At 40.2% G+C, this 26,080-nt stretch overlaps 1 protein-coding gene across 3 annotated transcripts in view; it reads right to left on the bottom strand.

Moving 5' to 3' along the window:
- The window catches only part of LOC125904945 (SH3 and multiple ankyrin repeat domains protein 2-like), a 465,143-nt gene that overhangs the window by 144,852 nt on the left and 294,211 nt on the right, over positions 1–26,080 (bottom strand). For all 3 annotated transcript variants that reach the window (XM_049602644.1, XM_049602655.1, XM_049602662.1), the window contains one exon: positions 11,799–12,231. In XM_049602644.1, coding sequence (XP_049458601.1) covers positions 11,799–12,231 — 433 coding nt within the window. The remainder of the gene's footprint in view (positions 1–11,798; positions 12,232–26,080) is intronic.

Below are 26,080 nucleotides of genomic sequence, written 5' to 3'. Positions count from 1 at the left end.
CTGGCACCGCCTACTCATGGTGCGTTTAAAAAACACGTACCACATGTTAAAAACGAATTCAACGGTTTTAACGGCTGTAAAATGTGCGGGGGACAGAGGGCACAGACATGTCCCTCGCATACCCCGCGTCCGCTACATCCATGCCCACTACCAATTTTCACAGTAGTGCCCTGAGGAATAAGGTGGATTTTTTTGAAAGGATCAATACTTTTACAAAAACAGTGGCTCACTGTATTTTTTAGCAAAGGAAATTGTATATTTGTTTGGGACTATTTTTAGTGGTGGATTAATCCACATTTGGTACTCCAGTGAGTGTTTGTGGCAGCAGGACGGTGTATGTAGGGATTGAGTCAAAATAAATAGTTATCCATCCATAGTCATCAGTGTGTGTGTTCATTATAATGAAGGAACATGTCACCCAGTAACACAGTGTGGCTCATTGATATGTTTGATCATTTTTGGACAACACTGGAGATCTATGGCATGGCATGAAGAAGAAGACACACAATAGTTGTTAGCAAGATCAGTTCACTCTTGGTTTTGGCCTTATTATGTAATTTCAAAAGTATTACTATGTACTGAATATCAATTTTGACCTGGGGGACGTCCATAAAAGGCCATTAATTTCCTGGTTTCTACAACAAGGCCAAGAGGAGCTACACAAAGCCAGGGCTGTGACTGTCCCTGATAACTCGCCCTGATAGACAAAAGGGAAATAAGTCATTGGGTCAAGAACCTACATTATTAGCAATTTTGCATTTATCACCCATTAGTTCTTCTCTTCTGTTGGCTTCAGTTGCCCTCCACAATAGATACCTTCTTTCTCCAACATGCTGATTCACAGATATGTTGATAAATAAGTAAATTCAAAGTTCAGTTTCAGCATGTTAAATAGATTTTATATTTGCTGGGTATCACTGACCCTTATTGTTCCCAATCAGTTAGTGTTAATTGACAGAAGAACTGTGATGCATTTTTCTGGCTCATTTGTTGTAACTGTTACAACAATTCTTCACAATTTTCCTCAAAGTTAATGCCATTATATCATTATATATATTGTATTGTATCATTTGTATTTACAGGAACATGTTACCCTTGCGTCCTGACTGACACCCCACTGAGAATCAATGTTTCCCTAAACTGTAACAGTATCAGCGCATATTCAGAAATGGGTAGCTGTGGGAATTATAATGACAAGTGCAAGACAAAAGCTCATGGCAACATGTAGGTTGGCAGGTGACATTAATATCACATAACAAAGGTGTGAGTCTGATTTCAGTATGAATCAAGGACCTCAAGGGACTGTCGGAGATGATGGAGTCAATATTACCCTCTGGGCCTCTGGTTCTATATCTGTGTTTACATACATCTACAAACCTACAAATACACTGATGAACTAGTTCCATGTGCTTACAAAAATAATGTTTTCAACCTGAACACCATCAGGTTTTCAAAACCTGAATCAGCATACTCTGATGTGCTGGGAAGATTCACACATTGTGACCAAAGTATGGAAAGCACTGTACTGTCCCTGTATCTTTGTAACATAAGTAAATGCACACTGGGATTGGTATGGTATTGCTTGTCGATTAATCTTTTTATTAATTGATTTTTCAGTAAATAAAAGATATTCCAGAGCCAAAAGTGATGCTTTCAGATTGCTTTTGTTTTGTTGGACCAGAAATCAAAAGCTGAACTCTCATCACTTTTCTCCCATTTCAGAAGTAGGTCGGAGCAAATGTTAAGCATTTCTGCTTCAAAGGTGCCGTTGTAAAATAATATATTTTCTTTTGACTGATTTATCAGTTAATCCACAGCTCTAATTCTGAACATATGCACACTATGCTGCAAACATAGACTGTAAAATTACAGACATGGCTACTGAGATGTCACTCATTGGTTTGTGGACTCATGGCATTACAGCTGTCACCATATTGGTTTTTTTCAGAGTCAGAAGTAACCATATTTGGGCACTACGCTGGCGCTGTGGAGGAGCGAGGGGTGGATCTAATCAAGGAGCTGAGGACACTTTGCCAGATAGCCTGTCACTCAAAGCAGCCTACCCTTAACTATGCATGATTTTAAGCCTTAATAAAATGTAAACTGGTGATTAATTTCTGTTTATTTTATTTTATTTCATTTATATATTTAAGAAAGGGGAAAGTGTGCATTAATCAACATTTAAACAAATGTAAATGCACCAGAATTAGCTGAAAGGCTAGTTTTCATCGTCAGTCCCTTCGCCAGCTGTAAAAGGGCATCCTAGAAAAATTAAAAACAACAATAAAATACAGCATGTAAAGCAGGTCAAAGCATATTGCATTATAGCAAAAAACACATCACATATACATGTAATACGGGTACAGACAAAATCCACCATTATATGCTACAGTTAAGTACTACGTGTATCAGTGTTCACATCTTGGGTGTCAACAAGCCATTTCTTGGTACTAACCTTAAATAAGTGACATGATAAAGACTCTCTAATTGTTTGTGGTACTGAATTTCACTGATGCGATGCCCTGCAGGAAAAAAATGGCCTTGCTGAATGCAGTTTTTCTACAGCTGTATTGTGCAGTCTCCCCCTAGCTGCCCCTCTGGTAGCTCTGTCAGCGGTGGATCTGAAGGTTATAAAGCCAGATAGGGGAGAAGGCACTGAACCGGTCATAATCTTATATACAAGACAAATATTTTTATACATGATGAGGTTTTCCCAGCTCAGTAGTTTATACTGAATATGGCAGTTAAGAAATCAGAAAGGTTCCTTGTCTAACATTTTGAGTGCTTGTTTGTATAATGATTCCAGTGGTTTCGCTGCTGTTGAGTGTGCATTAGACCAACTTATGAGACGGTATGTGATGTGGGAGACGATCAGTAAGGAGAAGTTTATCTAGGCAGCTTCAGTTGAAAGGACACCCATATGGAAAAAAATAGAAAAAACTTAAAAGAAGTTCCATCACCTTCAGTTTATGTTTTATGTATAGTGCATCAAATCATGTCCAAAAAAAAATGTCCATTGATTCTTATGTGAAACATTTTGTAATGTATGTTATCAATATTTATGTATTTCGATGTACAATCCAAAAGAATAGTGGTAAAGTGGTACAACAATTATTAAAGCACCGTCATAATGAACTTGGGTCATGTAAAAAGTATTGCCATTTTTTCTTTCTTAAGTAAATGTGCAACTTATGTAATCTGCTGATCTTGTGCAAAATTAAAACTATTTCTACAAGAATGGGATGAATAGTCTCTTTCAGTCTCTACGTTACATTGAATACATTCAACAGGGATTTTGAATATTTGCTGTGTTGATTTAATCATTTCTCCTAACTTATTGGATATAATTGCTCCTAAAATGTTAAACAATATTACCCATGTAATAATTTTAGGAAAATTAATTAGTTTAGAGAGAAGAATATGATGCCTGGTTTTGCAAAAATGCTAAACTTAGCAACATTTTAACAGTCCATTGTCATTACATGTTCAAAACCTGCTTTCAGTCAACTCATATGCTTTTCCCTTCAATTTTATTATCAGATTATGTTGTTTCATGTTTGTGGCACTGGCACCACAAGTAAATCTTGTAAGTGTTTTCTGTAATACTTACAAGAGTTTAGTTTCACTGATTATTGTCCAACTCATATAAGTTTGATATTACATTTTTCTACTAAGGATATTGTATGCGGAATAACTGTCATATAATGTTCTTGTAAGTACCCAAATCATACAAGTTTCATTTTGTGCAAATTTAATAAGGATCTTATATCTGGTTTCACTGTCATATGCATTGCATACATGTTTCAGACAAAAGAGATACAAACTTTATAAGATTTATCTATATCTTTTCCATATGGGCATCCCTGATAAACCTGAAGTTTGATAAACTAAACTTCACTTTATTACTTATTTTTCCAACGTGGGTTTTGCAACTGCGGTTTGAGTCAGTGTGCAGTCCTAGATATTTATATTCTATGACAACCTGTAACTTCTCTCCAGAGATGAAAACATCTGGTTTCACACTTATGTTGTTTTTTGACAAAAACATACAAACACTTTTAAACACGTTAAGCTGCAGACAGGATAAGTTGAGCCAAGATGTGATCAACAACACAGAATCTGTTAGCTTGGCTGCGACCTCCTCTAACATCTTCCCATGACCAAAGATAACTGTGTCATCAGCGTACATTAAGGGTGTCACATTTATCACACACAGACGGCAGATCATTAATGTACATGCTGAACAGAATTGGACCCAGTACAGACCCCTGTGGAACACCACTTCATAATTGCAGAAGGTTTGAGTTAGGATTATCAATTTTGACCAGTTGAGCTCGAGATGAAAGGTAGGATTGGATCAAATTGAGGAATTCTATAGAGAGTTTGAAGTTCTGGAGTTCACTTAATAGGATTGAATAGTTAACAGTATCAAATGCTTTCCATAGGTCAAGGAATACAGCCCCCACTACCCCTCCCCTGTCCACTGATGCCTTGACCTTTCCATGAAGTAGCATGCGGCTGCTTCTATGGAGTGAATAGTCTAGAATCCGAACTGCATTGGGTGCAGTGAGAAGGCACAGTTGTTGATGTGGTTAGTGATTTGCATGTAAACCACTTTTTTTTTTTTATATACCTTTGATACAGTGGGTAAGATACTGATAGGCCTGTAGTTAAAGGTAAGGAGAGGGTCACCACTTTTGAATATAGGAATGACGGCAGCAGGTTTCGATGATTCGGGAAATCTTCCCGGACTCTGTGAAGTGTTGATAATGTGTGTTAGTAGATTAAATAATAAAGGACTGATTTCTTTTAGCATGAGTGTGTCCATGCCATCGACATCCTTAGCTTGTGTAGACTTGAGAAATGCGATCACTTTTGTAACTTCTGACTTAGATAATGGTGTTGGACTTAATAGGGGCTCATTTGTATTAATAGTGACAGTATTGATGGTGCATACGTTGTTTTGTTGGATAGGGAAACTCTGGGCTATTGTCACAACTGACTCAACAATGTATTGGTGTCCATAAGTGTCTGTGCCACATCAGCTGGAGTCTGTAGAATTGTGCCATTAACCTTTAAATGAATTGGTTTTGTAGTGGCGATATATATATATATATATATACCAGTTAATTTATTGATTTGAGTCCAAATAGCTTTGGAGTTACCATGACAATTTTCAATGAGTGAAATGTAGAATTTCACTTTTGCTTTTCTCAGCAGAATTCTGCAGTGGAAAATTAGGACCACTAGGCACAACAAGTATTTTGTTCCTACAGCAATTAGGCTATATAATAGGTAAGTCAACAGGTTTGCTCAATGTTTTTTATTGTGGTGTTTTATCTATTGCTTTTACTGTGATCCTATTGTATCTTGACTGCTTTAATGAGGTGTTTTGACTTAATGTTATTATGGCATTGTGTTGTTTTCATTCATTTGTCTTCTTTTAATGCCTCTGTGATGGAGAGTGGAATGACCACATGAATTTTCCACTTGTGACAAAATAACGTTCACCTTGACCTTGACCTCATTTGCCTTATTTTTCTGTTCCTTAGCATTGCAAGTTTCTGCCTATCACTGTTCAATTTGGACATGTAAGGTCTAAATCTTGGGCCTTCATGATTGTTTTTTTTTTAAATTATCATTCATCCAGGGGAGTTTGCTTCTTGTTTTACATTTAATCTTGACTGAAAATTCACTGATTTTGGTTTCGAATTCTCTGTGAAGTTCTGACTTATTTCTAAATATCTGCCGAGTTGTGGGTTGTTCCACTTCAAGTTTTTTACAGCTGTTTTGAAATTGCCTTGCTTGTGTTTTGTATATATATATATATATATATGTATACAAAACACAAGCAAAGCTGTATGTATATATACATACATGTATACACAACAAAATTCCATGACTTTTCCAAAACTTTCAATGATTTTGACTAATCCCATTTCATCCCACATACAGAGAAGATTTGTTTCACCTAAAATACAGAGAGAGCCATTCACCACTATAGAATCACAGAGTGTCCATCAACACATCATGAATACACATGGGCAAGCTGATCACCACCTAAGTGGTTGGAAGGATTGGAAGTATTACCCTGCTGGTTGTCAAATCAAAGCCAGTGATCTAAAAGCTGGAGGCTATAGCATTGTACCACCTTAAATCTATGAAACACCAGCAAAGTAGATGTGAAGCTCCTAAGATTCAACAGGGGAAGATGCAGAAGCACATTTCACTCTACAAGATTCTGTGCTAAACCGCTGTCAGCTCTCAAACGCCGCTCTACTGTCGACGATCACACTCTCTTTCTCTCTACAAGCCAGTTTTTTAGTGAAATATGTCAAAAGACATGATAGTGATGTTCACGTTACTGCTGAAGCAAGGCAACTGTCCTCCCCCGTTTCTCTGGCCTTTCTTTCATCTCCTCCCTCACTTGTCTTCCCTTAACTCTGTCCCCTCCACCCTCGCTCTAAACCCCTCATTCTGTGCTTTTATTCTCTTTTCTTCAGCGGCCTCCTCCTCCTTTCTTTGCTCTTCATCCTGTCTTAATTCTACTGTTTCATCTTCACATCTTTTTCTACAATGTACAGTGCATCTCTCCTTTCCTCTCCTCGACATTGGACAGAGGCAGAGCTACATAGTGTGGGTAGTGTTGGTGCAGCAGAGTGCTTCCAAATGTGTCCATCTGCCAAGAAGGAGGAGGAGGAGGAGGAGGAGGAGGAGGAGAAGGAGGGGGAGGAAGAGGTAGAGGAAGAGGCCAGAGAGCATGTGTCTTAATCGGGATTGACAGTTACATCGCTCCAAGATAAACGCTCGTCACACTTTAATCCTCCACCAATCACACGCTCTCACACACACCACAGATGGAGCACAGATATACACAGATGTACAAGGTGACAAATCTGAGTGAACTCAGTCAGGTGGAGGCTGACTCACACACACTCAGTTAAAGCTGGAGTCAGCATTCTTAAAGCAGATATATGAAGCGTACACACTGCATACATACAAACTTGCACACATTTACAAAGTGTCTGCAGGCAACCATAGCAACGGTTGCCATAGCTACTGTAGGAAGCCAGAGTCTTTTTGATAGCACGTTTCCCAAAGGAGCCCATCATATATCATCCTGCATGGGGGATGGTGGGATAGGATGTATACTGTACATACAGTGAACAGAAATAAGCTCTGAGGAGACTCACTAGGAGCTCTCAAGCCACAACCATTTCTAGCTTAAAGGGTAAATTCACTCAGCTCTCATGATAGTTTAAGTTTTATTTGTCCAAGTTTTGAGATAACTGTCTCTGAGATTCCTGCCTCCACTCCAGGATAATAGAGGTGAATTGAGTTTGTGGACCTCACAGAATTAAAAAACATCATTCAAACAAGACCTAGGACCTTTCCCAAACCATCCCTTGTGCCCCCTTGCCTACCCACTTAACCACTCCGTTTATTCTTGCAGAGGATTCCGTCATGTTGAGTGATGTCCCAAACATCTTACAGGTTGCACTGTATTTAGGATCAAACATAGCCTTCTCTTGTCAGGTTTATCTGATTGTTAAAGACTCTGACATACTTTCCACATTGAAAGTCTGCAGCTGCGGTCACCTGCACCAGGGGCTGGAAGGTGAGCTTACTGTCTTCCTCCTGCCAGCGTCGAGTGAAAGTGAAACTAGGAAGCCACTGCTGGGTCTGGAGTGACTCCAACTTAAAACTGACTTCACCGCAGTGCAGCGCCTGCGGCTGGCTTGACTGCAGTGTTTTGGACTTGACTGGAGCGTGGAATACGAGGTTGGAGCATGCCCAGACAGTGTGCTTGCTATGCCTACAGTCCACGCAGTCACAGAAATGGGCTGCACACGGGTGTCTGCATAGCGTCCATGTGGGCCCTTGCAGACATGGGCGAATGATGACATTTACTTCACAGGGACCAAAATGAACCCTCACACATGTATCATGAAAACTATGAACTGGCCTGAAGTGTTGTATCTTCACAGGAACTGTTGCAAAAAACAAGCAGCTTATGAACCTCAGAGTCAAAAAGGATGAGATGTTAACAGAAAAAAAGAAAATAAATTCTATTAAAGAAGCTTAGGATTAAAATTCATTTCTATATATTTATTCATTTAGAGGTTTATAAGTTATCTAGTTCTTTTAACGACAAAAGGATAATATACAAAAATTCTGGTAAATAATAGCAGCACATACAGATCAAATGCAAATGCAAAATGGAAATACATTTTATTTTCTCTATGGTTGCAAAAAGTTATGACAGTTCCTTTTTCCATCACAGAAGGGGAAGTTTGTATTATGTGTTTATTTATACGCTGCAGGGGTTGCTGCAACTGGATTTGCGCTTCGGCAAGAACAGTGAGGACAGCAAACACTGAAAGGTTAAAAATAGGGAAATAATTTATTATCTATACTGAAAAGCAATACTAGCATTTGTTTATTAATTGGCCCCATTAATTGGCGACATATTAATGAAGGGTGCTTCATTCAGCTGTGAAAATGACTACAAACAGAGTTACACTCTGTGATGGAGTGGGAATGAAGAGGGTCCGCTTTGGGAAAGGCACCTAGAGTCTACAACAACCACACCCGCAGCTCTGTAAAGCTGAACTAAGTGCTGAAGTCAGCAACATACTCACATGGAAAATGTTAACATAATTATGTTTGGCAGGTATAATCTCCACCATGTTAGTGGTGGAAAGTAACTAAGTACATTTACTCAAGTACTGTACTTAAATACAATTTAGAGGTACTTGTTCTTTACTTTAGTATTTCCATTTTAGGCGACTAAATACTTATACTCCTTTACATAAGGAGGAAACATTGCTGGTTGCTCTGCGCTCTGCCACATGTTTTTATGTCTACATCATGACTGTGTATGTGGGTTGGTGGGTGGTTGTGTGTGTGCGTGGGTGGGTGGCTGTGTGTATGTGGGGGTGTGGGCGAGTGGGGGTGGCTGGGGGTGGCATTTCTTTTAACCTTGTAAAGCACTTTGTGCTACATTTATGTATGAAAAGTGCTTTATAAATAAAGATAGATTGATTGATTGATTGATTGATTGATTGACTGACTGATTGATTGATTGAAAGTAATACCTCACTACATTTATTTGACGGTTTTAGTTAGTTCTGCGAAACTGATGTTTTTAATGCAAAAAATAAATCAACAAAAAATTACAATGTATTATTATAGGTTAAGGGGATAGTTACGATTTTTTGAACTGGGGTTGTACAGGGTACCTATCCATATATAGTAAAATATATAGAGTAAATGTCAACAAAATGTATTTAAGCGACCTAAAAAAGTCCCCCCTTAAAAAATCAGTTTAAGTGCATGCTATACTAGGGAAATTTAACAGCTTTGTGTTAATGTCAGACAGTCATTTTTAACTTGAAAATGAAGCGATTATATAACTCTCTTCAAAGCCAAACACAGGAACTGCTGGTCTACCACTGCCTTGATCAATTATTTTGTTTGTATTATTGTGTGACTTTGGCACTCAAAAATGTTCAGATTCACCAAAGTCACAAAAAACCCCCACAAACTGACTAACCGATCAAAGCACACCAGCAGTAGTAGACCAGCGGCTTCCATGTTCACTGAGCTAAAATGACTCTTTTTGTCAATGAAGTCTGTTGGCTTTGACAAGAGCACAGATGGGGAGCCAAAGATGTTAACGGCTTCCCCGTTGAAACAAGCATTCTGACGGCAAGATGAAGCCCTGAAAATACTCTCAATATAGCATACACTTAAACTGATATTGATGTTTTAGGTGGGACTCCTTTTTAGGTGGCTAAAATACATTTTATTGCGGACCCCTCCACAGCAGTACAATGCATAGCGTCCAGGTTGGATTCCAGTGTGCTTCTCCAAACTGGGCGTGTGCCAACTGACATCTATTGTATGTGACACACTGACTACAGATAAGTACCTCATACAACCCCACTTCAGAAAACTTGAACTATCCCTTTAAGGTACACAGCCGTATATAAAGTAAACAAAATGAGCTCCACCTTTACCAGCTGTAACATTAAAGTAACAAGCACATCAGTGCATCAATAATTAGAATCCAGTAATATTGTGAAATTGGCCATTCCGTATAAAGAGTATATTTTTTTTTTTGGTACTATAAGTATAATTTGATGCTGATACTTTTGTACTCTTACTTAAGAAAATTTTGAATGCAGGAGATTTACTTGTAATAGAGTATTTCTACACAGTGGTATTTCTACTTTTACTTAAGTAAAAGGTCTGAGTGCTTCCTCCACTACTGCACCATGTTCACTATCTTAGTTTAGCATGTTAGCAAGCTAACATTTACTTATTTGCAGGTATTTGTTCATAAACAACCATATTAGACTAACTTACTGATTAACTAACTAAAATTTTGACCTGATGATGCCTCTTTATGAAAAGTTACAAAACAGCCTGTCAATTCACCAGACTTATGGGGACACTGTTTCTAGAAAGAGATGCTGCTGTTGAATGTTGTACTTGGTTAGGAGAGCTTTATTTGTTCAGGAAGTCTCATTCTACTTATTCCTCTTCCTTTTTAAAACCTGGTGTCTACATTTTCCACTGTGCAACTCGACTGCCGACGGTTGGATTGGAGATTCAAGTGTGCTATGTGCAGGGATGAAATGCATTCTCTTAAGAAAAAAAGACTATTATTTCAAAATTCTGAGAAAAGTTTTCATGGAGAAATTATTATATTTTCTTGAATTAACAAGTATTTTATCTCAGAATTATGGAAAAAAAATGTTCATATAAAAAAAAGGTCTGCTTGTTTTTCTGAATTAAGAAGAAAATAATCTCTGACAATGATACAAGATTATTATCTCAAATCTCAATAAAAAGAGCAGATTTTTAATTTATTTTTTTTTCTCATAATACTGAGATAATTATTTTGTTAATTCAGATTAACAGGGCAACTATTTTTGCTCAGATAAATACATAATGCTTCTGTAGTTATGCTAATGCTAAGTGATGGCTAATGTAGCCCTGAGCTTCTAGCCTGCAACACAAACCTGCTCCATCTAGAGACACAGCTTTATTTTAGAAATGCAGTATACTCCCTAACACCTGTAAATGGACTTTAATGGGTAAAACCAGTGCAGTTCCCCTTTAAGTACAGTAACCAGGTTTATCAGAGAAACCAGGTTACACAGGACGTCTGCTTTTTCATGCACTATAGTAACCTAGTTACTATAAATCTGCATATAGCAAGTTGCTAATCAGATATCTCCCCTACCCCCAAGCTTATCTATAGAGGTCATTGGTGGGGTTTGATACAGCTCTACAGACTAAAATTTGGAGAAACAAAAGCAAAATGATCTGCATGACTGGATACTGCTAGAGGTAAGCAAGAAATTGTTTCTGTAATTTTGGTGATCTGACCCTTTCAGGACACCTCATAAATGGTCTCCATCTTACAAACATGCAGAGGTCTGGAGGAAATCTGCTCTGTGGTGTCATGTTGCTTTGCTCTTAATTCTCTCCAGAGCAAAATTTCTCTGGACACTTGGTTATAGATGTGATGATGATGACATCTTGAATACAACCAGACCAGATCACAGCTGTGCTGGAACTAAACAGCAAAATATTGACAGTAAAATATCTGTGAGCCATATGTACACCTCTGACCTCCAGGTTAGTCAGTCTGGATCTTGTGAAGAGAAAAAAAAGAGACTAAAAGCCCAGTGGACAGGAACAGTGTGTGTATATGTGTCAGTCCTTCATTCTTATTTGCTCAAACACAAACAGCTCTCCACTCTCCAGTGATTTACATTGCTCACCTTGGCTGGCGCTGTGAGGGCAAAGCCCGTCGGGCCTCCTCCCCCAGCCGGCTGAGGGAGGGTGACCGGCTCCTTGCCCCCCTCCCCATGGTCCGGACCACCACATTGCCATTGGGGCTGCCGCTGGGCATCTGCTGGAGCAGCTGGGGTGACAGGCTGCGATGTAATGCTGAGGAGCCAGGCTGCGAGTGACCCTGCTGGGGGGCCCTGTGTGGGTGGGGCTGGGCGTGTTGCTGCAGATGGGGGGCCCAGTTGCCAGGAGAACCGTGCTGCTGCTGCTGGTACTGACTGACTGTTAGGTTGTTGTCGCTGTTGGAGCGCAGCAGGACCCGTGGCGCTGATAACGAGGAGGGGGACTGGTCGTTTCCGTTGCCGTTACCAGAAGACGGACCCCGGCGGCGTTTGGAGTAGGCTGGAGCCTCGCGGAAAGGCACTGCAGAGAAATGAAAAGATTAATCTTTTGGAATTTTAGCACTGAATTCTTTGAGTAGGCTACCTTTGTTCATTTCTGATAGCCTTACTGTTTGCTTAATTTTTAAATGCTGATCAATGGGACTAACAACACATACAGTCCTCAGTGTCATAAATAGTAAGGGAATATATAATGTGTGACCTTAAAATGAGAGCAAGGTGCTTCCAGACTAGAAATGTCAAAAGTTCACTCTAATATTTACCTGTGATCACTCCTGCTAAAAAATATTTTTAAGTTGACAGACTTGAGGATAAATATTTGTGTTGATCGATGTTGAGTAAATGGGAGTAATTCCAATAAAAGGGACAGAAGATAAAACACTGAAGGAATTTAAGTGGCAGTGGGAGTGAAAGTTTTAAAAAAAAACTAGAATTATTGCTTCATGGTTGTTTGCCTCTGCAAATCCATCAAGTTGCAGTTACACTTTACATTCATGTCTATGTCTCGGCAGCATGGAAGATATATATAGTCAACACAGTTTCAAGGTGGACACCCAAGATTAGTGTCACCAATTTAGTATCTGACCAAATGTCTCCCCTTCTGTTCCTGAGATATGATGTTGAGTAATGGCCAGAAAAGTGTTTTTTGGGGAACATTATGATGTCAGAGTGAAGTTGACCTTTGACCATTTGGATATAAAATATCATCACATCATTATTTTATCCTATTTATCATAAATAGCGAATTAATTTCTGAGTTATGGCCAAAACTATGTTTGTGAGGTCACAGTGACCTTGATCTTTAACCTTTGACCACCAAATTGTAATCACTTCATTCTTCAGTCCAAGTGGACGTTTATGCCAAATTTGAGATTTTCTTAAGATATCTTGTCATGAAAATGAAATGGATGCAAGGTCACCATGGCCTTGACCTTTGACCACCAAAATCTAATCAATTTATTCATGAGTCCAAGTGGAAATCTGTGCCAAATTTGAAAAAATTCCCTCAAGGTGTTCACAGATATTATTTTCACAAGAGTGGGACGAACGAATGGTTGGATGGATGGACAGAAGGATGGGTGGATAGATGGGAGGACAGATGGATGGACAACAAACCAAAAACATAATGCCTCTGGCCACGGAGGCATTAAAAAAACACACTGGAAAAGATCTTGCAGGTTAAATCATATGGTACAAATGGAAGCACTCATTTAAATACATGCAAAACTACAACTGCACCTTCTATTTGATGAACAAGAAAACCAATGGTGGTTTGAAGGCAATATTAACTTCTTTTTCATTACAAAATGTGCTTTTTTTAAAAAAAATATATACACAGCTTACATCTTTATCGAATAGAAATGACAAGGATTGTACCATTTGTAAACATAATATTCCTTAGATACAAAACATCTGTTTAAAAGGTTGGCCTACATGTTTGATCATTATACACTCTAGGGATGTGAGTTTGATTAATTTTGTTTTCAATAAGCCGACACCCATCAGTCGGTAACAAACCAGTTAATTTAAAACAACAAAACAAAACAAAACTCAACAAAGATGTGAAAAAGCAGTCTTTCCTTTTAGTCCAGCACTCCTTTGACTCAGTGAACTTAAGCACTGCATTTTAAAATGCTATAAATTTGAAGGTGGTAAAATTTTAATGTTTTATAACTACAATTTCTTGCCATTTATTTTATTTTCCGTCAGCTTTGCTGAGATACAGCCAGCCAGCCGTGTTAAAATGTGGAAACATGCCCACTGCCCAACCTTCAGTTTCCACTGGTTCCTCAGCCCTGCACTGTCTCCACCCAGGTCAAGGGGAGCTAACATTAGCTAGCAAGAACTACCACTCATTTAGTAAACAGCTGGTAATGCTGTCCGTATGACAGAATGCGTTGCTGCGGAAACATTATAACCAACCTCTGGCCTCCTCCCAGGTCGCCCTAGTGAGTAAGTCGCTTCACTTTAACCGTAAAACATTTTAGACATTGTTTACGTTGTTACGTTGCTAATGATGGTAACAGAGCTATCAGTGATAAAGTGGTCAACAATGCGAAAGGGAGTTTTAGAACTCAAATTTGACCCACTTACTCACCTGGGTAAGTTTGGGGGAGAGCCGAGGGTGGGCACATTGTTTCCCACAGTTGTGGTGGGATGATGTAACTGGAGGTAACCACTAAATGTGCAGTGCCACTAGCTAGCACCTACCAGACCCAAATGGTGTGCAATAAATTCAACTGAAGGGTAACAAAACTAACCAATAGAACCATGTGTAACCGGTATAAAATATTCCTGGTGTTGCTTTATATTGTAAGCACTGCTGATCAGAAATTGATCAGAAACAGAAACTGAAAATCAACATATGAAGGCAACATTATTGTCGAAGAAAGAATCCCATCTTTCTACAGTTATTCTCCAAAATTAGACACAATCTGGTACCACCAGCACTACAAAGGAGTCTATGTCACTGGAGACATGAGAACACTTCCTCTACTCCCTGAAGACAACACTCAACAGGCTTCTATAGCAGAGCTCTGCTGTATGTGTGGAGCTGCCTTTGAGTGATGATGAAGGGCCAGTAACACTAACCTTTTAGCTGCTAATAGAAGACAATGTCACCCTGACCTTGGATCAAAGTCAAAGGAGGATTTGTTTCTTTCTTATAACAACTACACCATTTGTCAATGTGACTTGTCCCAGTCTAAAGGTGTAACTTTGGTGCAACTGTGTTCACAGGATTGAGATCAGAGTGCTGTCTGTTTAAATTTTGCTGCCGCAGCACCAAGTCATGGTTGTAACCCAAATTGTCTCAAGAACTGAAACATTTTTTGTAAGAATCGAGAACAATAAAAATAATTTAAGTGCTGCAGGATGTTTCTATTATCTCCGTCTTGCGTCTCTTGTGTAGGGTCACAGGGAGCTGGAGTCTCTCCTCGTGCACAAGTTTAACGCACACACAATCCCCCCTTTAAAATCTGTTTCTTGAATTACTTTTGGGATTCTGTTGTTGATCTTCAAATCACTTTGTGGACTAGCACCAGCATATTGCAAAAACACCCGACTAAAGTTAGTATTTGAGAAACACAATTTTAAAGGCACAGTGTTATAGATGCAGTATGACATAGGCAGAGAGACCGTAAACTATGAATGGACGTCATGACCCCTTGAAAAAGGGGGCTTGTTGTTAGCCTTTGAAGCAGCAAAGGAGTCTCTAAAGCAGCTGTCAGTCTTGTCAATTGCTCCATGAGCTGTTGTCAAAGTGTCAAACTAGGCAGCACTGATCAAATATGAACAAAAATTATGTTACTGTATTGCCTGTTTCTCACCTCAAATGTTTTCATAAACATATTTTAGTGTAATGTTTAGCTGTAAAATGAGAAATTTGGTCCAGCTGGTGGGCGGTGCTCGAACTCCCGTTTGTATCCAACATGGCAGCCAGGTTTCTCATTTTACAGCTAAACTGGACACTAAAATATGTTACTGAAAATATTTGAGGTCAGCAGTTCATGAGCAGTGATTGACATGATTGACAGCTGGGTTAGAGACTCCTTAGTTCTGATTGGTTGTTTTGGTTCACATGCAGCAAGGCCATGAGAAGGGCTACAAGGCAATACAGCAGGCAGAGAAATATACTATATTATATACATATATATATATATATATATATATATATATATATATATATATATACAGTACAGGCCAAAAGTTTGGACACACCTTCTCATTGAATGTGTTTTCTTTATTTTCATGACTATTTACATTGTAGATTCTCACTGAAGGCATCAAAACTATGAATGAACACATGTGGAGTTATGTACTTAACAAAAAAAGCTGAAATAACTGAAAACATGTTTTATATTCTAGTTTCTTCAAAATAGCCACCCTTTGCTCTGATTACTGCTTTGCACACTCTTGGCATTCTCTCCATGAGCTTCAAGAGGTAGTCACCTGAAATGGTTTTCCAACAGTCTTGAAGGAGTTCCCAGAGGTGTTTAGCACTTGTTGGCCCCTTTGCCTTCACTCTGCGGTCCAGCTCACCCCAAACCATCTCGATTGGGTTCAGGTCCGGTGACTGTGGAGGCCAGGTCATCTGCCGCAGCACTCCATCACTCTCCTTCTTGGTCAAATAGCCCTTACACAGCCTGGAGGTGTGTTTGGGGTCATTGTCCTGTTGAAAAATAAATGATCGTCCAACTAAACGCAAACCGGATGGGATGGCATGTCGCTGCAGGATGCTGTGGTAGTCATGCTGGTTCAGTGTGCCTTCAATTTTGAATAAATCCCCAACAGTGTCACCAGCAAAACACCCCCACACCATCACACCTGCTCCTCCTCCATGCTTCACAGTGGGAACCAGGCATGTGGAATCCATCCGTTCACCTTTTCTGCGTCTCACAAAGACACGGCGGTTGGAACCAAAGATCTCAAATTTGGACTCATCAGACCAAAGCACAGATTTCCACTGGTCTAATGTCCATTCCTTGTGTTTCTTGGCCCAAACAAATCTCTTCTGCTTGTTGCCTCTCCTTAGCAGTGGTTTCCTAGCAGCTATTTGACCATGAAGGCCTGATTCGCGCAGTCTCCTCTTAACAGTTGTTCTAGAGATGGGTCTGCTGCTAGAACTCTGTGTGGCATTCATCTGGTCTCTGATCTGAGCTGCTGTTAACTTGCGATTTCTGAGGCTGGTGACTTGGATGAACTTATCCTCAGAAGCAGAGGTGACTCTTGGTCTTCCTTTCCTGGGTCGGTCCTCATGTGTGCCAGTTTCGTTGTAGCGCTTGATGGTTTTTGTGACTCCACTTGGGGACACATTTAAAGTTTTTGCAATTTTCCGGACTGACTGACCTTCATTTCTTAAAGTAATGATGGCCACTCGTTTTTCTTTAGTTAGCTGATTGGTTCTTGCCATAATATGAATTTTAACAGTTGTCCAATAGGGCTGTCGGCTGTGTATTAACCTGACTTCTGCACAACACAACTGATGGTCCCAACCCCATTGATAAAGCAAGAAATTCCACTAATTAACCCTGATAAGGCACACCTGTGAAGTGGAAACCATTTCAGGTGACTACCTCTTGAAGCTCATGGAGAGAATGCCAAGAGTGTGCAAAGCAGTAATCAGAGCAAAGGGTGGCTATTTTGAAGAAACTAGAATATAAAACATGTTTTCAGTTATTTCACCTTTTTTTGTTAAGTACATAACTCCACATGTGTTCATTCATAGTTTTGATGCCTTCAGTGAGAATCTACAATGTAAATAGTCATGAAAATAAAGAAAACACATTCAATGAGAAGGTGTGTCCAAACTTTTGGCCTGTACTGTATATATATATATATATATATATATATTGACTGACGTTAGCAAGCTAGCAGTGTGACATTTAATCATTATGGACAGGCTACGTGACCATCACATCATATTGAAGGCGATCGTCTAAAAGGCGGTGTAAAATTTGCCTGACCCATCCGGAGCTCGGGTAATTTTGACCCTCAATCAGAGACCTGTAATTGCCATTTTTCTGGTCATCAGAGGCCAGGCCATCAATAAAATATTCTCGAATACCTAAAACAAAACACAAACACGTGTTGTTGTTTTTAGTCACGTAGCCTGTCCATAATGATTAAATGTCACGCTGCTAGCTTGCTAATGTCAGCACACGTAACGTATGCTAACGTTATATTACACAGTGTTTAATGATAGTCTATTATCTCCCTATTGCTCTAATCTTTCCTGCTTATTGCTCAAACAAATGATTAATTTCTATATTAATATCGGTACTCATTTAAGATACCTTCATCAGTTACCGGAGGCCACTGTCTAACATCATCAATCCAGCTATTCATGATGCTGTCATTGTAGAGAGTCAGTTCACAATGACAGCATAATGAATTGATGACTGACACGTCACCGCAGCACTGACGTCGCCGCAAGATGGTGGCATACACAAATCGCTCGCCGAAACTGTAGCTTTAGCTGTCAATTACACTCTTCTTTAGTAATGTCAGTCTGTCTTGACCAAAGGACAGTCCATCATTGCGTCACCCTCTGGGGAAAAAATATTAAGCAGGCTGACGTCAACACAAGTGATAAGGGCAAGAACCAGGTGTGTAAGAAAATATCGATACACTTGAGTATTTACAGTGGGGGCGGGGAGCTGCTGATGTCAACTGGGGACATTGTCAGGCGGTGGAAGGAATACTTTGAGGAGCTCCTCATTCCCACCAACACGTATTCCAGTGAGGAAACAGAGACGAGGGTCTCGGGGGCGGGTCGTCCAATTTCTGGGGCAGAAGTTGCTGAGGTAGTGAAACAACTCCGAAGCGGCGGAGCCCCGGGGGTGGATGAGATTCGTCCTGGATATCTCAAGGCTCTGGATGTTGTAGGGCTGTCCTGGCTGACACGCCTCTGCAACATTGCGTGGACATCGGTGGCAGTGCCTCTGGAGTGGCAGACTGGGGTGGTGGTCCCCATTTTCAAGAAAGGAGACCAGAGGGTGTGTTCCAACTACAGGGGGATCACACTCCTCAGCCTGCCCGGTAAGGTCTACTCCAGGGTGCTGGAGAAGAGGGTCCGGTCGATAGTTGAACCTCGGATTGAGGAGGAGCAATGTGGTTTTCGTCCCGGACGCGGAACCGTGGACCAGCTCTTTACCCTTGCCAGGGTGCTGGAGGGGGCATGGGAGTTTGCCCAACCAATCCACATGTGTTTTGTGGATTTGGAGAAGGCTTACGACCGTGTCCCCAGGGGCATTCTGTGGGGGGTGCTCCGGGAGTATGGGGTTGGTGGCCCCTTGCTAAGGGCCATCCAGTCCCTGTACCGAAGGAGCATGAGTCTGGTTCGCGTGGGTAAGTCGGACCTGTTCCCGGTGAGGGTTGGACTCCGCCAGGGCTGCCCTTTGTCACCGGTTCTGTTCATAACTTTTATGGACAGAATTTCTAGGCGCAGCCGAGTGGTGGAGGGTGTCAGGTTCGGTGACGGGAGGATCTCGTCCCTGCTTTTTGCGGATGACGTGGTCCTCCTAGCTCCATCGAACAGTGACCTCCAGCTCTCGCTGGGGCGGTTCGCAGCCGAGTGTGAAGCGGCTGGGATGAGAATCAGCACCTCCAAGTCTGAGGCCATGGTCCTCAGCCGGAAAAGGGTGGATTGCCCACTCCAGGTCAGGGGGGAGGTCCTTCCTCAGGTGGAGGAGTTTAAGTATCTCGGGGTCTTGTTCACAAGTGAGGGTAGCATGGAGCGGGAGATTGACAGGCGGATTGGGGCGGCGTCAGTAGTGATGCAGGCGCTTAACCGGTCCGTTGTGGTGAAGAGGGAGCTTAGCCAGAAAGCGAAGCTCTCGATTTACCGGTCGATCTACGTTCCAACCCTCACCTATGGTCACGAGCTCTGGGTAGTGACCGAAAGAATGAGATCGCGAATACAAGCGGCCGAAATGAGTTTCCTCCGCAGGGTGGCTGGGCTCAGCCTTAGGGATAGGGTGAGGAGCTCAGACATCCGGGAGGGACTCGTATAAAATACACATCGGCAGCGACAAACAATGAACAAAAAACAATGGCAAAACCCCTCTGAGGATAAAGAGCTCCTGAACCTCCTGAATTTATGTGTATTTTGGCATTCAAGACGTACGCATTATTCCAGAGTTTTGGTGTAATAAGACCTCTGGATGTGGGAAAACATTTTGGCATCTGTTGCTGCTCACATCGGGCAGTTGGTGAATCCAAATCTGGCAGAGAGTTGGAGGGAGACAGTATGGTTTTACGTCAGACTGTCTTACCTGTTGTTAAACTTAATGGTGGGTTATTGTCTACATTAGACTGCATGTATTAATATGTTCTAATAGTGGTTTAATTTTACAACAGTGACAAACAATGCTGAGGCTTAGGGCAAACTGACAGAGAGGTCTTGCCAATGATGCAAGCAGTGCGCATGTCTGCAGCAGAGAGCTGTGTGAGGAGCCTCCTGTAGCTGTTGTGTTTTTTGTGTGTTGTCGTACTATTTTTGTTAAAATTTTTGGATGGTTACCTGTTACCTCTGTCCAGGCCTTTGATATACCTGTTTCTGACACACCACTAACAGAAGAAAATAAATGTTTTTCTCAACTCCACTTCACCTGAAATAATTCAATCTCAGTACTTGACAAGTTTTTCATTTTCTCTCTCTCAATTTTCAATTCAATTCAAATTTGCTTTATTGACATGAAAGTTATAATAACAATATTGTCAAAGCACTTAGAGAATTAATAACATAAAATAAAATAAGTGTAAAAATAGTATAACAACAATAATAGTAATAGTATTAGTAGTAAAAGTAGTAGTAAATAATAGTAATAATAAGTAATAACAAGTGATATATAAAATTTAACATTAAACTATATACATGTATGTGTGTCTGAGGGGGTTGAAGTGTTACATTGTTGTAACAATGAGACTGATCTACCTTAAGCGATTTAACTCTTCCACTCCAACGTAACAACACATCTCTAGAGTAAACACAAAAAACACAGGCAAATTAAACTGTTCTGACTGCATTAAAAAAGTTTACTTTTTTTACTCAGATTGCGATTTCATTTGGTGTGTTTTTTCTCTCTCTCTCTCTCTCTCTCTCTCTGTCTTTGTTTGCACCATGTTGGCACTTTTACGGGATGCACCTGTCCATTGTAATTATCACCTTTATATATGGCAGTCATTGGCTTTTCATGGGTGGGATGTATGGTAATTGCTGACTAGTGGGAGCGGGCTGTCAATTTACGATTGATTAGCATTCATGAACATACCCACATGCCTATGATCAAATCTGAGTTTTCCACGGCGTTCATGAATCCAGAGTAGGTTTTTAGTACCAAGGGATTTTATGTGCAAATTTACTCATAGATTTACTAACATTTCATGAATGAGACCCAATGTCAGCTGCTGTTCTTCTTTGAGTTAGCTGCTAACTGCTATCAGCTACTATCTCCTGTGCTGGGCTGCACACATAACACAATGACACTCATGCCGCCCATGATCCTGTCCTGCTGGCTGTCCTGTTTATACAAAATGTTTTCGTGCTGTTACTACCTCTGATGCTGCCTTAAAGGTGAGATAAAGGCATTCCCTGTTCCCCCCATTCTGCTATTGTGCCTTTTATACAGAACGACAAGGTCGCATAATGGCATGAAATTCCCAGGGGCTAGTGGTTCATTTTATGTTGTGTTTAAACCCCCGACTGCTACATGGCAGAGTTTGATCTACCTTAAGCGATTTAACTCTTCCACTCCAACGTAACAACACATCTCTAGAGTAAACACAAAAAACACAGGCAAATTAAACTGTTCTGACTGCATTAAAAAAGTTTACTTTTTTTACTCAGATTGCGATTTCATTTGGTGTGTTTTTTATACTATTTTAGTTTTCCTTAAATTAGATTTTAAAAAATCGCAATATATCACAATACACTGAATCCTAACTCCTGTATTGTGATACATACTATATTATCACCAGATTCATTCTGATACACAGCCCTACTATAACCAACAACAAAATTGTTATAATGGTGCTTGATCCTTTTTAAAATTTGTCTGTGAAGCACTTAATATAGCAATCTTCCATGCTAAACAATGTTTGGTTTCATGTGACAGACTGTAGTTAACATGGGAGTTTAAAAGTGCTTCCCATCTCTAGAATTCACAGTCTTAACACTTTCCCATGTAACCTACCAATTTCATAATGATATGAATCTGTGCTGCCGCCATGTCTTTGGGGAAAGCATTGAACCCAGTCTGCCCAACCACCCTTCACAGACATAGAACATTTTTTTATTTACTCCTTTGTGTCTCAAGGCACCATTCAGTGTCACTTTGTGGCATGCATACAATTATTAATATTTCTTCTAATCATATTTATTTGTAAATTAACTGTATTTGAAAAATAGAGTATTGTATGCGTGCAACAATCACTATGAATATATAAAGATTAAATGGTGTTATTAATTCTGGATTGCATCCATAAAACTGCTGACATTCTGAAGCTCATTAAGTCGAGCACATACTGTACAATTTGCATAATAAAAGGGGTGACTAATATGGGTCCGTGTACCATTCGTTCATTTGAATTTCAAATAAGAACGAAAAAACTATAAAATGGAAAAACGATTTGTTATTTCATTATTTGTTTTTCGGTGTTCATAACACCTGTAGATGGTGGTATTCAGTCATTTTCAAGCTAATTCATGAACTGAAAAATTGAACAAATACGGGGAAGATGAAATGAGAATGATCAGTAGAGTGCAATTGTCCAAAATTTTGAGCATTTTAACTGCAGCATATTTTTCTTATTGTCCTTACTCATGGTAAACTGCTTTTCAGTCTTGCTATTTCTGCCTATTTGCTGTGGTCTTGATTGCTCTGTATTAAAAAGTCTTATGAAACTAACACTCCAGTATGACAGGAGATGTCAAAGGGTATCATAATCCTGAGTTTTATTCATTTTATTGCGGTATTTTATGTTAATTGAGATCATTAAAGGAATTATCTCAATTAAGAAATGGTCCAGATCACAAACCACTACACTAGGCTATATTAACATGGAGAATCCAGAGACTCATTAAAACACAGTTTCTGATTTGTGAAACCTTTATTCTATTTGTGAAAATGCAAAAAGGGGCGATTTCACTGCTTTTTTTCCCATCCAGACCAAATTAGGCCACAACAACCATGATCATCACAATCTCTCACATAGTGAATGAAAGAATGTGATTGCATAGCAGAAGTCTCTGAAGTCTTGAGAAAAGTCACATGGAGGAAACTCAGGTTCTACAAGTGTGTAGCCCATGGACTGTATACAAAGATGGATGATACATCTCCACATGGATGTATTAAGAGACCTGGATACAGTGTTGAAGGCGGAGCCCCCATTCATTCCTATGAAGCCAAAAAAGCTGTGTTTCAGTGGTATGAAATGTGACGTCATTTGAGACAGTGTCTGCGCAGTAGTAGTCTCGCTCACCAGACCTTTCTCAAGAAAAGAAAGATCTGGCTGGGCCGACTCTCACTTTAACATTGGAGAAAAAAAACGCCCTGGCTGCTTGTATTTCTTTCAACCAATCACAATCGTTCTGGGCGGTGCCACAGCAACAGTGCGCTTGCAAAAATATTGCGGGGAGGAAACAGGTTTTAGTGTAACACGCTCACAAAAATATCACCTACAGGATGCGAACCATGGCAGAAAAATGGCTACATCCCCGCAAGATCAAACACTGCAAAAGTTAGTAAAGGACGTGTTGAAAACGGTTGAAAACTGCTACACAACCGGAGGTGGTAGGGCGGGACTTCAGCGGGTGGCTCGTTCTGCCCAATGAGAGGCTGATCTCTGCAGCGAACTTCCACCCACTCAGACTAGCACAGTAGAGATCTCTGTGGTAGGAGTCCTACCAATTGCAAGCAGCACCACTGACCGTGAGCACACCGTCCGGCAGACACACCTATCAATCATGATGTCAAACCACCTTTTAATTGCATCAAATAATTAATTATAACTAAACTTATCAGAAAGACGAATTCTTGAACAAACATCAGTGTGATAAGAACTACCTAAAATAATAGAAATCATCTTTGGGAAAAACATATTTCACATCTACTTTGATCTTTTAGTTTAGCCCATGTCTCATCCACTATGATAGAGGGGCAGGGCTTATGACCTATACTGCTGCCAGACACGAGGGGGCGATCCAAATGTTTTGCCTTCACTTCTGGGGAGCTGTCATGCAATCAATCTTTATGTACAGTCTGTAGTCCTTTTTACACAGAGGTTGTGCTTTTGGGTTGCTACGAAGTCCCTAACCAGCATCTGCCTCTAGTACAACATGTAAAATACATTTCAGCAGTGCTTTATAAACTATAACAATGGCATAACTGTCTGTTATATGGTGAGTGATTTCATCCCAGACCTCATTATTTTCCCAATTTGTGGACATTTTGGCCGATGTTCTTCTTCTTTGAGTTAGCTGTTAAGTGCTATCAGCTACTTTTTAAATCTCCTGGGTCGAACACATAACATGTTGTCAAAACGTTACATCCCCACTGCCCATTATCCCGTTCTGCTGGCTTTCCTGTTTTACAGGCCTAGTTTTGCCGCTATTACTACCTCCAATGCCGCCTCAAATGCAAAGCAAATTTGTCCCCCTATTCGTGATTGTAACGTTTATACAGCACGGCAAGGCAGAATATCAATGGGAAATTCCTGCCTCAAAGAGGCTATCGTGTTGCCTGATGTTGCACTATATCACACAGTAAATGGAAGAATGTAAACACTATTACTATGGGATTAATTATAGTCTGACACAGCCTTATCACAAATGATACAGCCATTTGGTGAAATCCAACATTAAACTCTAAATCCAAACCAATACCGCAGGTATCTAGCATTGGACAGCAGTTAAATTTCTGCCTTAAATATAAGCCCAGCTTAAGCTATTAGTGTGCTGCACTAGTAACAAAGTGCAAGTAAGCATTTGTATACCACAAGAAGGAGATGGAGATTACATATAAATAGCTTACCGTCTTGTTTTGATGTGCTATTTCTCCTCTCAGTGACGTCAAACTCGTAGGGAGACTTGGTGCACTCATGCACATCTATTCATCTATCTATCCATCCACCCCTGTTGTGCCTCTTCTGGTGTTATTGTACATATCTTGTGATTTTTTTTAATTTATTTTTTTAACCAATACATCAAAAGCCATCTCACTCTTTCTGACTATGTGGGCCTCCTATATACAGGTAGACAGCTCAAACTGATATAAAATATAAAAATGTCTCCAGTACAAATACAGCAGCTCAGACACACAGGAATATTGAACTGAGATTGGTGATTGGCCATGGCTCCTCACTCTGTACTGCTCTCTTCCTGACCACCATTAGCATGATTATCAGGATTCCATGAGCAGAGCTGAGTTCCTCTGGCTCCCACTGCCTGCACTATACTGTCGGACTGAACCAGTAATGTAGGCTGGCCTTGATTTCCCAATGGATATATTCCTCCATTACACTGCGAGATGACGATCCTACAACTGCCATCATCAGCTCTCCTCGCAATTACAACAGTGTCAGGAGAGGAGAGCAGAACAGGGCCTGTAGCCATTCCAAAGAGCACCTCCTGATTATTGAGTCGATTATTACAATGGCACCAGGCTAGCATTGTTGCCTGTTAGCTGGTCGCGTCCTGTCAGCCTGAACATTTGAAAGGGGAATCACTGAATCATTATCACTTCCCAGACTCATATCTCAGACCTTTCTGTGTGTGTGTGTCTAGACCAGACGTGTTGATGAAGAGAAGAGGTGTTAACATTTAATGAGCTTGCACATTTGGAACTATCAGGCTATCTGTGTGCACCCCTGAAGTGCTCGTGGCATCCGAGGTGGTGGGTTTTAATGTTCTAACTTAAGTGAAATACTCACAATTTTGCATCAACTTGCTCTCTTTTTCTCTTAATCTCTTGCATACAATCACTCGCACAAATTAATTATCAAGTAATATGAGGGTGGGGGGGTCAAAACTACCCGAGTATGTTATGTAACAGCTGGAAAAGCAATCAGTGGAACCTATATAATTAAATGCTCTTGAAACACAGAATGCATGTCAGAGGTCAGTGAGTCTGGAAGCACTCGGCCGAGTTAAATGACGCGATTGACATTATGCTAATACACTAAGCCGTTATAGGAAGACAGTTCAAATGCTGTTTGTCTCGCTAAAATTCAGTTAGCACCAGTGTGTGCTGATCATTAGTTTAAATCTGTATCTTTATAGCCAGGATTTCATTTTACTCTTCCCACACATGTTCATGGACAAAATTTCAAAACTTCTCCATGACTTGTCACGTCATTTATACAATCCGCAC

This window comes from Epinephelus fuscoguttatus, linkage group LG2, assembly GCF_011397635.1.
Source record: "Epinephelus fuscoguttatus linkage group LG2, E.fuscoguttatus.final_Chr_v1".
Taxonomy (NCBI): domain Eukaryota; kingdom Metazoa; phylum Chordata; class Actinopteri; order Perciformes; family Serranidae; genus Epinephelus; species Epinephelus fuscoguttatus.
Note: the sequence above shows the minus strand (reverse complement) of the source record. Positions and strands in the feature narration are given on the sequence as shown.